Below are 15,884 nucleotides of genomic sequence, written 5' to 3' on the forward strand. Positions count from 1 at the left end.
TGTTATGCAGGTTATGCAAGAGTTAGCAGCCAGACCCTTATAACGATCCTTTGATAAATTGCTGCTAAAACGCATCCATAGTATTACGAGCCAGCGTGGTGCAGTGGTTGGAGTGGCGGAGTAGGACCGGGGAGACGCTGCTCTCTCAGCCTGGCCTGCTTTGCAGGGTCATTGTGAAAGAGAAACTTGAGTGTGTGGTGCACCGCTCTGGGCTCCTTGCAGGAAGGGTGGGAAAAATGCAAGAATAATAATAATAGCGATAATAATCACATTAGATTGCCTATCTGAGGGATGCTGAGCTGCAGTGGCTTTCTTGCAAATTTAATCTTAACAGAAGTGGGATGTGCCGAGAGTGAGACCTGAGTTCAAATTCCCATTCAGCCATGGTTCTTATTGGGAGACGGGGGCCGGTTTCTTCTCTGGGCACAACCTGCTCCGCAGGGTTGGTGTGTGGCTGGCCCAGGGCTGCAGGGCTGCAACGCTGTTCTTGCAATTTAGTCCGGGCATCAGTTAAATGTACACAGACCGAGACCCGAGTTCAAATCCCCACTCAGCCATGGTTCTTACTGGGTGACTGTTGGCCAGTCCTTTTTCTAACCGGCTCCACGGGGCTGTTGGGTGGCTTGCCCCTTGTCTGGGCAGGGTCTGCCCTGGTTGTAGGTGGGTGGGGGACTTGATGGGCGAGACCTGAGTTTGAATCCCTATTCAGCCATGATTCTTGCTTGGTGTCTCCTGTCCAGTCACTCCTCTCGCAGCCTAACCCGCCCCAGGGGGTTGTTGGGAGGGGGAACCAAGTTGTGTAGTGCACCCTTTGGACTCCCGGGAGGAAGGGCAGGTTAGGGGGAACAAAGTTGTGTAGTGCACCCTTTGGGCTCCCGGGAGGAAGGGCAGGATATAACAGGTTAACAATAATAAATAAATAAGTAATGAGGAGTAACAGCCACAATTCTTGCTGGGTGACTAACATGTTAAAACAATAATAAATACATAAATAAGGATTGAGGATAGCAATAATTCAATATCATGCAGTTGCACAGGTTTAATATTGTTCAGATCCCCACTCTACGGGCTCGACCCTCTCTTGCCAGGCAGCGAACCTAAAGGGTGGTGTGACCCTACAGGGGCATACCCCCTGCCCAATGCTGCTTAGTTCTAAACCCTTGGGGTTTGCCACGGTCACCTGCATGGTGACTGGACCAGGTCACAGATGGCCCTGGGGCATGGGTCTCAGCAGTACAGTAAAAGAATGCACAGTGGCCAGAGACACGGGTCTCAGCGATGTGGCTTGGAACACCGCGGGGCGTTGAGCACTGATGGTCCTGGGACGCGAGTCTCAGCAGTATGGCAAAGAACGCACAATGGCCTGGGACGCAGGTCTCAGTGATGTGGCTTGGAATGCCATGGGGGTGTGGAGCACGGATGGTCCTGGGATGCGAGTCTCAGTGGTATGGTAAAGAACGCACAGTGGCCTGGGACACGGATGTGGCTTGGAATGCCGTGGGGCGTTGAGCACAGGGCTCAAGGTGCTGCAGCGTGCCGTGCAGCACCCGGGAGCAGTATACTCTTCTCCCTCCCCTCCGTGTGCAGCTGCCTTGTCACGAGCAGCCTGTGCAGCAGTGAGCAGCCCTTGGAAGTGGTGCGCTTCCATTCGAAGTGGGAAGCCCCTGTGTGGACTTGTCATCACTGGCCCAGGTGGCCTTTGTTCTGAGCGGCCTTTGCTCGGAGCTGCCCTTGGCGCTGCAGTGTGCTGTGCAGCCCTTGGGAGTGGTATGCTCTTCCCTCCTGCAGTAGGGGGGATTTCACTCTAATGGTGGGCCACTCCTTTTTAGTCCGTTCACACCCTGCGGGGCGTCTGGTCTAAGAGTTGGCCACAGGCAGATGCTGTTGGTCTGGTCCAACCATGGACATGCTGGAGGAGCCAGCCCCCCCCCCCCGTGCTTCAATAGGGAAAGTAAATAGGGCGGTTGGGATAGTGATCACCACCTTAGGGGGGAGAGTAGTACAGCACCCTGACATACGAGTGCAGGATGCGACCCTGTATAAAGGGGAAAGAGTGCATCTCTCCAACCAGGTGAATGAGGTATTCCTCTGGGACTTGCAACACGGTCTCCTAGAGGTACTAGCAGGGTGGGGAAAGCGGGGCTAAACAGAGGTTTGCCCCACTTCTGTGGCAGGAGAGTGCAGGTATTGGGTAGGTAGATTCGGGGATCGGTGTTTGGCTGGAGGACCAGTTGGGTCAGGGGGGTTCAAGAAACAGCCTGTCAGGGTTTTGACGGCCTGTAAGGTTGGGACTGGCCCCCACTCGGGGGGTGGGCGCGACTCACCGGCTTAGAGCGTTGACGGCTTGGGTTGGGGGGGTGTAGGTCCACCCCCCCTCGGCGGGGTGGAGCCCCGTGGTGAGAGGAGGTCTGGACTTGGAGCCTGACCAAATCAGGACACTGCCCTTCACCCTGGTGTGGGGTGCCCTTCACTAGGAAGGGCCACCATGCAAGATGAGTACCCACACTCTGGTTAATTGGGACCCCGTTGCAAGTGTTGTTACCTCTGTACAATAATAAAAGTGGCCCTTATTTACTCCAACTGAGCGTGTCCTGTCTTCATTGGGGGCCTGGGGGTGCAATGGATGCATAACAACCTTATTGGTTGAGCAAAATTAGGTATTTGGTTTAATTCACCTGTTTGGCATTCTCTCGTTTGTGTTGATGATATGTGTTTTGTTTGTAGCTCAAGGGAATGAAGTTTGGTATTCATGTTCAGAATGTCATTCTGTATTTAAGATTCAAGCTCAATACGTCTATTTTCAAGGGCAGCAAGAAAGATGGAAAACATACAATAACATGATACCTCCCTTGACGTATCATAATGAAATGAGATATGTTTGCTAACAAAATAATTTTCTGTTTCAAGGTGAAACCCACACTTGATCACTCATTTGGTGGAAGAGGGAGGAGAGACACACAATTCATTGTAAAGTGAGGTCTCTTAAATATTGTGCTCTACTAGTTAACTGAATGTATTTTACAGCAGAAAACCTCCCACCCACCCCTTCTTTCCATGCAGTCTTTATGAGCAGTCTTGGAATACTTAGAAGTGCTTATCCAGAGGCATAACAAGACAGTTGGGAACCTTAAGTGATTGGCTGATGATTGTTGGCATGAATAATAAAGTCAGCTGAGGAAGTGAGAATCTTTCCTTTTGAAGGAGAATTGCCCTTCCAGAAAGCCAACAATGATTTTCAAGGGCAAAGAAGTGACTAAAATAATCTGTGCAACAAGAAGAGGGTTTGAGCAGTGTTGAATTTAGCTCTTGCCAGAAGGATAGTCCATAATGGTTCAAGGTGCTGGGAGCTGCGAAATCCTGGGCCTGCACTGATTTCTCATCTTGGGTGACTCATTCCTTTACAAGGCCCACATGCTGGCATTTTCTTAAGAGTTGTCACAACATTTTCCCTAGCTTGACTTACTGATATGTTGAGAATGTCACTGAAGAAGCTCAGAGCATCTTTATTAAAGGTAAGAGCATCGTTAGCCTCAGTGTGAAAGACGAACTCCTATTTTAAGTACAGTCCCTTTTTCCTACTGTATTTCATTTTTTCTTTCCCTCTCCCATTAAAGAAGCTCTACAGAGAGGCCTTTTCTGGGGCAGGCTTGTCGCTGTGATTCATTCTGGCATCTGGCTGCGTTTCATTGTTTCCCAGAAGCATTCATAGCAGTATAACAGGGTCCTTGCACTATTTCCAGCCACTCCTGTACGGCATCGCCATTGCTCTGGAGTCCCAAGAGAGGTCTGCTAAGGACCATGACTTACACTGCAAGTGCATTTGCTTCTGCCGGATGCACTGTGTTAAGTTCAGTGAATTTCATTCTGTTTGGTATTGCAGCACATTTGTAACTGTCGGGCTGCTCCTCTAAGTGCTGCTGTACTGGAATCACATCTTGTTTCACTACATAGTTGGATGTTTTAGTAACTGGACTGTCTACAGAGATGCAGGGCCTTGTTTTTGCTTTCGATCCTCTTCCTATGTTCTTATTGCCTTGGAGTGGTGGGAGTGATTTCCCCTGAGTTGTTTCTCAGATTGCTAGGGTTGAAGTTCTGCAGTTGTGCAAAGTATGATTGATGGGGGAGAATGAATACAAACTTTAAAGGGGTACAGTCCCACAAAAATTAGTCATGGCCAAGACCCAGTCTACACAAATCCTCGGTTTAGTCATGGCCAAGACCCAGTCTACACAAATCCTCGGTATTTGTGTGTGACAAGTTTGAATTCACCCGATGAAAATAGATCCCCATACATAAAGAATTAGTCTATGTAATGCTTTTATTATATGATGAGCAGTATATGTAGACTTGCCTTATGTAGATGGGGCTTAAGTTAATTGTGACTTCATCCAATGAAGTCCCATTATTGCATTTAATGGGACACAGTCATTAGCAAGTTCTGCTAGATTGTGCTCCTTATGTTTTAGGGAGTTAGCAAAAATGATTGTCAAAATGGTAGCTGCAGTGCTGGATCTGGAAAACATCTATTGACACACATTTTTTGTAACTTCATAAATTTCAGGAGGTAAATTTTGTTGGGAATTCTCTCTGGTAAGAGAAACCCTTTTTCATTATAGCACAGTGCACAGAGGCACAACATAGCAGAATTTAGTTAGGCATGCATGTATGCTGAGAGTAAAGTAACTTGGAGCCAGTTCATAGTTTCAAATCAATATAAATGGTATTTATTAGAGAACTCCATTCTAGATAGGAAAGTGAGGAGTTAGGATCTCTAATCTATCTATCTAGCCGGATGCAGATGGATTCTGCATCTCTGCGCACATGGTGCAGGGAGAGGAGTTTGCATGTTGTAAGGTAGAAGAAAGGAAAGAGAAGGGAGAGAGGAAGGAAGTGGCTGGAAGGAAGGAAGTCCCTAAGATTAGCAATTTACATATCAAAGGGATAGTGTCAGAGCAGTAGAGAAGAGATGACCAATGTCTTGACCCTCTAGCCCTCTGACTCACTAGTCTGTCCTCCACTGTCACTGAGACAAGAGACAGCGCATAGTCCTTCACTTCCAACAAATCTGACTGTATACTGAGTACGGTTCACAGCATGGTAATGCTGCGTTACAACATGCATACACCAATTTCTATTTGTACAGGCCACATCCCCAGCAAAGTTTGGGTGAAGTTGTCAATCAAATGGATGTCAACTGATGATTCATATCATCTGCTAATGTAGACATATCTTAAGACACACCTGTATCTTAAAGGGCAGCTAAGTAACTGACGTTAGCCACCTAATGGCGCAGCAAGGAAATGACTTGATTATCAAGCCAGAGGTTGCCGGTTTGAATCCCCACTGGTATGTTTCCCAAACTATGGGAAATATCTATATTGGGCAGCAGCGATATAGGAAGATGCTGAAAGTCATCATCTCACTCTGCACGGGAGGAGACAATGGTAAACCCCTCCTGTATTGTATCAAAGACAACCAACCACAGGGCTCTGTGGTCGCCAGGAGTTGAAACCGACTCAACGGCACACTTAAGTAATTGACAGCCTGGCTGGGGTCTGTCCAACTTCCTTATGGAGAATGATAAAAGCAAGAAAGTATATGCATTTTATTGCACTTTTAGAGTATTCAAAATATTTTGCATATAATTTCAGTCATCTTTGTTACAGCGCTGAAAGGTGGACTTGCAACTTATCCCCATATTGCAGATGGTGGGGGAAAACTGAGATCAAGCAAATGGTAGTTTGCTTAGCACCTTATGTGCAATGGTTCCTAACCTGGGGTCCTCCAGATGTTGCTGAACTGCAAACCACAGCATCCCCAGCTACAATTTATTGTGGCTGGGAATGCTGGAAATTGTAGTTCAGCAACATCTGGATGATCCCAGGTTGGGAACCACTGACTTAGTGCATTTGTGGCTGTTGTGGGATTTGGAAGAAGGAACTCTCTGGTTAACAGCTCATGCTCACAGCTACTTCCCCTGCATCATCACTCATACTTACCCACCCCTTTTCCTTTAAAATCACATAGCAATTTTAAGTGCTAAGGTATGTGTAATAACTTGTGTTCATGCTCCCTGTGCTACTGTAATTTTATTTTGTTTCAATCACCATTTATTTATCCAGACATGTGCACATTTACATATACATGCATGTCTTCAGCATCTTCAGTGTACATGGCTTTTTACACTACAGCATGCAAAAATGACACATCCCTTCCCTATGGAGACTGCAGTCTGGATTTTGACACAACAGGGTGACCCAACTCAAAGACACATGGAAAAGGGAAAGGCAAGGGTACACAAGGGACACACATGAGCTAATTCAGCTATATGTACTTAAGCTTTGTTTTGGTTGTGGATGAGGACTAAAAAGGTTAAGCTAAAAGCTGTTCTGAAGCAGAGCACTGCAGAGAGCTTGGATGAATGTTATTCCCAGATGCCTCTGTGTGTAGCAGCAAGCATTATCAGGAAAAAAAGATACATTCTGCTTTTTGGCAATTAGCCCACTTATAGCTCAAGGGGAAAGTGTGAGTACAAATGTCAGTTTCTATTGGTTCCCATTTATCTCTATCAGGTCCTTCAGAGTCGCATTTGGCACTCTAGATGTCAGATTCAATTTATTACTATGTCTCTCCAAAGATTCTTTCCAGTGATTTGGTGTCCTCTATATAATCTATTAATTACATTTTTGGAGGGAGGAAAGAACTACCTAAATTTCTCTTCAATGCATTTTTCCTCTTCAGATAGTGTGGTGGATAGTGCGTCCCCCCCACATTTTTCACATTAAGATGGCATCACAGTGGCAATAAAGCAGTCATTATGTATAGATGACACTGCAAGGCTGACAGAGCCCTCACATGCTAGGTATTTGTGTGTGTGTGTGTGTGGGGGGGGGACATTTAAACAATTTAAAATCAACCCTATTCTGACTTGCAATGTGAAATGGTACAGCCCAACAGGAGACCTCACATGGGCCTTCTGTTTGCTTGTTTCATCTCTCAAACCCTGTTCAAATGTTATGTTCAGTGCACATACGATCTGTGTACAATGTACATGTTGGGGTGCCATGTTACCTGGTTGCTTGTGTGGCCCTGTGGAGTCTGGAGAAGGGTGTGGCATCCCTCCTGTGGGGCTTTCGTTCCAAAGGGCAACAAGGCAGGGAGAGCTGCAGGAAACAGCTCCAGGGAGACAGCTAGGTTGGGTGTGGCAGGAAACAGGAAGCAAGGTCAGGAAGGGGGTGGGGCTGGAAGTAGGCTTTAAGCCCTGTCAGCTCTGTACTGGGGGGCATTTAAAGACAAGGCAGCTGATGATGAGGAGCTGCTTCTGAGTATGGGAGCCAGGAGTTCTCCAGGAGAGGGAACTGGCTGAATGCAGCAAGCCAGGAGGAGGACTCGGGTGACAAACTAACCTCCTCCCCTGGCTGTTCCTGAGGCTGACCTTTTCTTTTTTGTGTGTGCTTACCCAGTCATTCTGGAGTTCAAGAAGGGCTAGTAGCCCACCTAATCCCCTGGGAGTCTGGCAGTACACATATGCAGATCTGTATGTGTATACAGTTTTTCACATATTCTGTTCAGCACACATAAGCTCTCTTTAGACATTAGGAGCGGTGCAGACCCTCATGCTTATGAGGGCAGAAGTGGGGAGGTAGTCCTGCTGCCTTGCTGTCAGTCACCCCCTTGAATCCGACAAACACATGTACAGCTCTGCTTGTCTGAAGGGGGAGGCACCATAAGTGTGTTCAATAGCTATTCTGTGCTTAAGGTTGCAGCTCATGAAATTGAACACGCTTGCGCTGCCTTTCCCTCCAGACAAATAATGCCATAAGCATTTTTGTTGGGCGTAAGAGGATGGTTATTTATTTATTTTTATTTATCAAATTTGTACAAATTTGACAGCGAGGCAGCAGGACTTCATCCCCACTTTCGCCCTTGTAAGTGTGAGGCCCGCAGCGCTCGTAACATCTGAAGGAGGGCCATGCAGTCGTACACTTCCTATCTGAATTCTGCATTTGTGGGGCCTTGTACGCAGGTTCACTTTTTAAATGAATGCATGTACAATTATTCACGTAAGAATATGTGAATGTGTACAAACACCTGTATGTACATATGACATAACGAGGCTGTTCACACAAGCAGCCCTACCCAGGCCTGTGCAGCCCCACTGGGGTAGGGCTGCTTGTGTGGCCCAGGGTTTTTGTGGGTGCTTGTGTGGCCCAGGGCTGGGTACCCCAGGGTAAGGATTAGGCATATTTACCCCAGTTTTCCCTGGGTAGAAGGGTACAAGTGCTCCCTTCCCTCCAGGTACCCGGCTGTGTATCTGCTCGGGCTGCTTGCTACAGCACTTGGCTGAGGGAGAATCTCTCAATGCACTGTGCTGCTCGCACAGTGCATTTAGGGATATCTGGAAGCTGGGAAAATGCAGCCCAGCCTCTAGATGGCTGCATGGCTCCCAGGAAAGCTGCTCATGTGGGTGCGTGAGCGACGTGACCAGATGGACAGGAGATAGTCGGGGGGGGGAGGTGCTAGCCTGCCTACAACCTCAGTGTCTGAACAGGGCTCCAGTGTTAGACCTCTAGTGGCACTTATTGTTTAATAAAGCTTCCTCTCTTGACCTGTGACCTAGGGATGTGCATGGAACCAGCTGGCCTGGTTTGGTTCGAGTCTGGATTAGACTCGAACCTGACGAGGCCAGTTCAGTCCGGCACCCCCTTGAACCCCCCCCCCCGGCTTGGTCCAGTCCCAGGGGTGGGGGTTCGCAGGCCTTTTTTCGTAAAAAATAATATATATATTTTACCTGTACTCCCCTCCGGGGAGTTGCTGGAGGCAGCGGGGTGTGCGTGTGTCCGCGGAGGTTCCCCCTCCCCCGCCATCCTTTGATATGCCTCCCTCTGGCTGGCTCGGCTGGCTCTTCAGCCAGTTTTTGACCTTCTCCCAGCAGCCCAGTGGCCATTTTGGAGGCTGCGCACTGCACCTCTGCCTCTTTTTTCATTTTACAAAAAAAAGTCCACGAATCCCCCGAACATTTGGGGGTGTTTGCTCCGGGGTCGGACCAAACGAGGTGGTTCAGTTCAACCATGAGCCATTAAACTGAACCGGCTCAATGTCGAACTGGCTCGACATCAAGCCGGTTTGCACACCCCTACTGTGACCTTTTGGCTGGTTCTGTAACAGTTCCTTGGCTCAGAGAGTTATCCTTCTGCTGAGACGACATTTCCATGATGTCCGCACTTCAGGTTCTAAAGGGCTGGTTGGCTGGCAAACCTCTCTGCCTGGAGCTTTTCGAAATGGCAATTGAACGCAGCTTTGCTACACTTAGGCTGGGGCTGGGCAGTTCATATGAGATAACCATTTACAGTGATGTCAGGATGGTGACAGAAAGTGCCATTCATGCAGCCAATGGCATTATGTAGAGTTGCTCCAGACTATTTGGAGTTACTGCACATTATAGTCCTTAAAAAGTAGCACTTTGGTGCACTGCTCAAAATGGCTTAACTGTAGGCACTTCCTGTCACAGTAACGCCACCCATCTGGGAAAGCTCCCAGTTAGCTATCCAGTCTCATATAATCATCAAGCTAGTCTGTTGATCCTAGCTATGCAACAGTGAAGCCCCGCTGTTCAGCATTGCAAGCAAATCTATCATCCTGTAGTCTGGTTCCACATGTGATAACATCAAGGGATACCTTATGATGGTTCATTCACACATACCGATTAAATACCACGAGAAATATGTATTGTTTTGCTGCACATCAAACACATGCTTTCTAATGCTTTCACACTTAATATGAAATGCTTTTTAATTCCCCCCCCCCAGTGTTTTCATACATGCGGTGCTAATTCAAGTGTTAAGTAATCAAGTGATAAATATCATAGTCCTATTCAGGCATTCAAAAAGAATGCCAAACACACTCACACACTCTGTTAATGAAAATGGAGGCAATCATGCTTACAGCATTAGTCTCTTCAGACAAACATGTCTCTAAGCGTGAAGAGCACGGTGGAGAGAGAGTAATGGGCTGGGGGAGGAACTTCTGAGCCACATTCAGCCCTGTTAGTATGTTGATTCTGAAAGCTGAAACAGGGCTCATGTGTGATCCAGTTGTATACCGTGGCATAATAGTGTGTAGCATGTAAAGGGTTAAGGGTTTAACATGTGAGGAGATGGAGTTAAATAAAGGAATGTCTGCCTTCCTGGGGTGGAGGGGAGGGGAGGGACGATTCTTCAGTATAGTTTCTTCTAAAATGGCTTCTGATCTTTCTCAGCCAAAACTACATACAGTATACCTTCTCTGTTTCAGCTCTTTCTTGAGTTCTTGGTCTCCTGATTCTTGTATGCCTGCTATGACCCAAGAATGTACTTCACAAAGGGTGCTGTCATGTTCTTGTTTCAGTTGGGTTTGTAACCGAAAAATAAAACTTGCATTATCAGTGTGCTCATTTGCAGCCGGAATGTGTCTCCTCTGCTTTCTCTTCCTCTATGCGCACTAGAAATACTAACTTAAATTAATATTTCTAGCATGTTTAGCCCCCCTCCCACCCCCACCACAATGAGGGAAAGGCTCCCTGCCTGCCAGGGCACTCTCCGCTCAACAGCAGCAAAATGCTTCCGTTCAGGGGAATCACATTCAAAACGTAAATAGCAAAATGCTCAGCAGGGGGAGCAGTCTTGCGAAAACTAATAACCCCCCAAAACAGCAACCTTTTTACACCAGACATACAATGCTTTATCAATAAATCGCAGCAATTAAATCCAAAACAAGTCATCGGAAGCGTGAATGGCACCCTGCTGTCAGTGTAGGTACTGCAGTGTCACAACACAAGAAGTGTGGAAGCACACTTCAGAGATACGCCGTGACCCCATTGCAGGGTCTAATCCGGAAAGTGCCCAGGAGAAGGGAAGAATGTGTACACTCACAGAGTGCATGTTGTGGCTGGGCTGACAAAGTATTGTCCAAATCTGTCCATTGCATTGGACTTCCCCTTTGCCTACAGAAGCACAAATGATTTGCCTTTTGCCTTACTAAAGATTACTGAGATGTGGAGACATTGCCATTGATGGCAGCCATGCAGAGGCCCGAATGTTGTCTGGGTCTAGGCCTGTTCATAATTGTTCCTCCTTCTATTCTTTTAAAAACAAAAACAAAAAACAGAGCATGAAGCAAAATGTGTACTCTCAATTAGGAGAATGGAATTAACTGTCCAGAACAAACAACCTGAGCTGAAGGAATGCAGAAGGTCATGTAAGGACTAGGTGTACACTACAGTCAAATGCAATTTATTTACATTTTGTTAATGAATGCATCTGTTGTTTGCATATGATGGGGGAAAACAAGCAGGATGTATTATATTAAACCACCAGAAAACAAAAACTGTCATGTATACAAATTAAAGGGAATTCATTAGAATGTTTAGTCTCTGATTGACTGAATCCCCTCTCAGTCTTGTTTCAGCTAGATAAAATGTCTGTGGTTAAATTAGTAGGATGGTTGTTTATTATTGCCTATCAGCACATTGAACTTCATCGTATTCCAGAATTGCCATTATACGTGTCTGTCTCTCATTGACCATGGCATGAAATGATGACGTGGATGTTAGGGGTGTGCATGTAACTGGCTGGCCTGGTTTGGTTCGAGTCTGAACTGGACTCAAACCTGACAGGCCCAGTTCGGTGTTGCACCCCCTAGAACCTCCCAAGTTCGGTTTGGGACACCTTTCTCCCCTCCGGGGGAGTTCGTTGGGGTGGGAGAGGGGGGTCTGCGGAGGTTCCCCCTCCCCTTGCCAGCCTTCAAAATGCCTCCCTCTGGCCCGTTCTGGCCGGTTCCATATATTTGCACTGCAACCATTTTGGACGCTGCCGTGCATGTGCAAATGGCCTCTGTGAGGCCTGGCATGGGCATTTTTGTTGGTTTTTAATTTTTTTTTTTTAAATGGCCACTGATCCCCCTGCTGCCCCAACGAACTCCCATGGAAGGGAGAAAGGTTAATAACAACATTAAAAAATTCACGAACTGGTCGGGGAGTCCTGTCTCAGTTTGGACAGAACAGACGGGTGGGGGCGGGTTTCGACCTAGAACCATCGAACCCCCAAACTGAATCCCCAAACTAACCCCCAAACTGAACCCCCAAACTGAACCCCTGAACCAGTTCGCCCATCCCTACTGGATGTGTGAATGAGCCATCACATAAATAACTTGTCTTTGAGTTGACGTCATGTGATGACAAATATAACACAGTGGTGACATTTCAGACATTTACTTGATAGTTATCAAGTGTTAACAGGTCACATAATGCACATGTATATACCACCCCTGTCATGAGAGGGTTTTTTTTTTAAACTCTTGTTAGTGATTATTTAATGCTTTTTCTATATCTGCCAGCATGACTTTTCTTCACTGCCACTTTAATGACGTCTCTGCATAAACAGGATCTGCCTAAGTATGGATCATCTGTGTTGGTAGCATACTATTGTAGGCATGGGTGGTATGGAGTAGGTCACTCTCAGTTTCTTTAAAGCTGAATAACAATAAAATTTATTACTTACAATTCCAAAGGTCATGATTATATACTTAGAAAGTAGGGTTGCTTGCTTGCTTACCTACAGGATTGTTGCTACAGTATCATTACATTAACTTCAGGCAAAATCAACACCTTCAAGAGTCCTGACTTTACAGTAGTTTCCTTGACAAGCTAATATAAGTGATTCACTATCAGAACATGACCTGGTTCTTTTTGCTTCCCAGACACCTTCTCTGTGAGCTACCTCAAGTCTCAGGGGCACAAGGCCTCTCAATACCAGTTGCAGGGGGGCAACAGCAGAAGAGAGGGCATGTCCTCAGCTCTTGCCTGTGGGCTCCCCAGAAGCATCTGGTGGGCTACTGAGTGAAACAGGATGCTGGACTAGATGGGCCTTAGACCTGGTCCAGGAGGTTCTAGGTTCTCTCTGTCAACCACTAGTTCCAACTGTCACTTTCCAAAGATTCCAATTTCTCCCTTTCTCCGCAAGAGGGTTTTCCATCCTCAGCTGCAGGGCTTGTCTCTGCCAGCCACACTTAGGCTGCCTTCGGACATCACGCCAAACAACAGGCAACCATGCCGGAGGCTGGGGTTTCTGGTCATCCAAATTCAGGAACTCTCAGTTCTGTCTGAAAAGCAACCTAAGGTTTCAGGTCACAAACCTGAATTGAATTGTCACCCTGAATTGCCACCTTTGTCTGTGCTCTTTGGTTTCGTGGGCAATCACCTCGGTTAGAAAGCAGCATTGTGTTGTCTGAAGGCTGCTGCTGCTTCTAACTGGAGTTGAGGATAGGAAGCTCCTCCCTCTCTACATATCTGGTTGGCTGTCCTGGCTGTCCTTATGAGAAGGAGGAAGTCCACACAGCTAGTTCCCCTCCACCCCCGGCTCAGTCTCTCAGACTCCAGATCGTATCATTTGGGAGCACGGCGGGGGGAATGGGGGCAAGCTGTGGGTTTGCTGTTATGTGAGAGGGTGGTCTTAGACTTAACCCCTTCATACCCAGACAACTCTACACATTTTAATCTCCAACCTCATTTCATCACAACCCCCAAGAAGTGTCAGCTTCCCAATCTGATGTATAGTCTAGTCCATGGTTTTAGCCCAATTCTGACTAGCTAGAAGGCCATCCTGTGTGAGGCAAAGCAGGCAGACATCTGTGCTCAGTGTGCTTTTTAAAATCCCTGTTACACATGCACAAAGTATTTGCTGGTGCAAACATAGTGTGAGAAGGGTCTCTTCCATGGGCCTTAGCATATTGCAATGGACCCTGTTTTGCCACCTACATTACCCAATAGCCAATTGCACTGTGCTTTTGAACCAATGTGGAGCTTTATCCTGTTTCCAGCAAATCAGTGTTGATAGTAGCTGATGCACCAGCTCTCAGCGCCAGGGCTATGGTAGTGCAGCTGAGCATATGATCCAGCACATAATCTATCTGATTGTGGTTTTCCTCTAAACATTGGTCTCTTTTCTGAAGCCTTTGGCTTAACCTTCATTCCTCATCCCAGCTCTAACCAAGTCTCAGTGCATGCAACTACATTTGCTCACACTTATCCTTTCGGTTTCACGCTTTCCCTGCCTTCACTTTCACTGTAGCTTCCCCCACTGTGGAAATGTTGATTGTATGCTATTTGTATGCTATTAGGGCAAGGACCTGGCTCTCTTTCTTTAGTTATGGTACTCTGGAAAGTTTTACATATGTAGAAGGTGCTGTATAAATGATGTTAATATAAGACATTTGACGAATAAAAACCAATGTGGCCCAGGTTTGCTTTTTGAAACAAGTTGGTCCGGTAACAGAAAGCATCTTAGTATTTATTTTTATGCAGCTCTGAATTGTAGAGCATTTCTTATCAACCATCTGCCAGACTCCAGCTTAAATATTTCACTGGCCTACATATAATAAACTGCATATAGAAAAAATGGAAACAATGCTACAGCTCCCCCGCACCCGCACCCCCTGTGCAGCAACTTCTATTTTTGGAAAATCACAGTATCATATAACATTTTTGAAACAGTATTGGAATAGCTTCAGAAATAGGCCTCTGGATGTGTCTAGACATTAACAGCACTATCCACATTTCATTTCATTAGCATCAGTGGACACAAATCAAAATGAATCCAGGAGCTTTGGCTAACTTAGCTTAAAGCAAAAATGGTTTCACACATTTCTGCAAGGTGTACCAGTTTGGGATAGTACATGTTACAGAGGCATTGTGTACCCCTTGTAAATCTCATGACGCTGGGAGCAAAGATAGGTCAATTAAGTTTATCTATTTCTATGTTTAATTTGAATGCCATCAAATTTTTTAAAAGGCTCAGTCAAAAGTAAAACAATATAAATTTATAGTTTAACATAAAACTCAGTTAAATTTTCCCATACACACATTGAGAAAACACATTGCAAGGACCAGAGTCGATCATGGCTCTCTGGAGTATTTTCCCCCTATAGTGTACGTCTAGCAAAATAGACATGTATATTTACCTAATGCTTCAAGTTCAAGTTCTTGAACTTGAACTATCTAATGCATTAAGGAGTTCAAGCAAGTATATGCTCATGTGTGAACCCTTCCCCACTGCCCCCATCTGGCAGAATCACACAACATTTATTTTTCTACTGCCTTGTGATTATGTGCCATCATCCTGTTGTGAAGATCCCCATGGAAGTAGGTTCTGTGAATACATTCTGCATGCATTTGATTGCCGTGTTGATGTCCAAAGTATACTTTTTTTTTGCATCTTGAAAAGTGTATGCTGATCCACTCTTAATTTAAAAAAGAAAAGAAAGGAGGAAGTCCTACAGAATATTCTCTGCAATGTGTTCCTGCTCCCTTTGCACAAGGAGTGGAAATACAAATGCCTCACCTTGTTCCTGACTAATCCAGTGTTTCTAGGAAATTGTTTTAAGAAGAATTGAAATGGAGGCATGCTTCAGTCTTACACCCAGAAATGTTTTCTTTTTGTGTGCAAGAGGAAAAACTCAAAAGATAAATCCCCCATAATCAGAGAATCCTACCTCTGCTTCTTGCGTGAGTTGTGTATCTGCCTAAGTCAGTGATCAGTTCTTCTTCAATTGATTGGGTTATCTCACTGCTCTCCATTGTAAGGCCCTGGGGCCAATCATCATCAACCCTAAGTGTGGCTCCCTGGCTAATTGTTTATTGGGCTGGTGTGAAGCTTCAGCCACAGCTGAATACTCTGCACAGCCCCCCACCCCCGAGATGACCATGCTCACTGTGCAGTGTTGTGCCTTGCCGTGCACTGGTGAGGTTCCTTTAGGGGACACAGAGCCCTTTTAGGCTGCTGCACCGTCTTGGAAGGTGTACATGGGGTGTTGGACCCTTCCCAGCACTTTCCCCACAGAGCTGATAAGAG

At 46.2% G+C, this 15,884-nt stretch overlaps 2 protein-coding genes across 14 annotated transcripts in view; one reads left to right on the plus strand and one right to left on the minus strand.

The window, feature by feature from the left end:
- LOC128350875 (rap1 GTPase-GDP dissociation stimulator 1-like) overlaps positions 1–15,884 on the minus strand; it is a 158,275-nt gene that overhangs the window by 78,847 nt on the left and 63,544 nt on the right. The window contains exon 1 of one of the 13 annotated variants that reach the window (XM_053309702.1): positions 7,072–7,202. The exons of 11 other annotated variants lie outside the window; for them this stretch is intronic. Coding sequence is in view for 1 of the 2 variants with exons in the window: in XM_053309701.1 (XP_053165676.1) it covers positions 7,072–7,117 (46 nt within the window). In the remaining variant the exon portion in view is untranslated. Of the gene's footprint in view, positions 1–7,071; positions 7,203–15,884 lie in introns of those variants that run through there. One more of the 13 variants, XM_053309701.1, reaches the window with a different exon arrangement.
- Positions 1–15,884, plus strand: part of SH2D4B (SH2 domain containing 4B) — a 312,315-nt gene that overhangs the window by 63,432 nt on the left and 232,999 nt on the right. The window lies entirely within an intron of this gene.

This window comes from Hemicordylus capensis, chromosome 3, assembly GCF_027244095.1.
Source record: "Hemicordylus capensis ecotype Gifberg chromosome 3, rHemCap1.1.pri, whole genome shotgun sequence".
In the NCBI taxonomy this organism is placed as follows: domain Eukaryota; kingdom Metazoa; phylum Chordata; class Lepidosauria; order Squamata; family Cordylidae; genus Hemicordylus; species Hemicordylus capensis.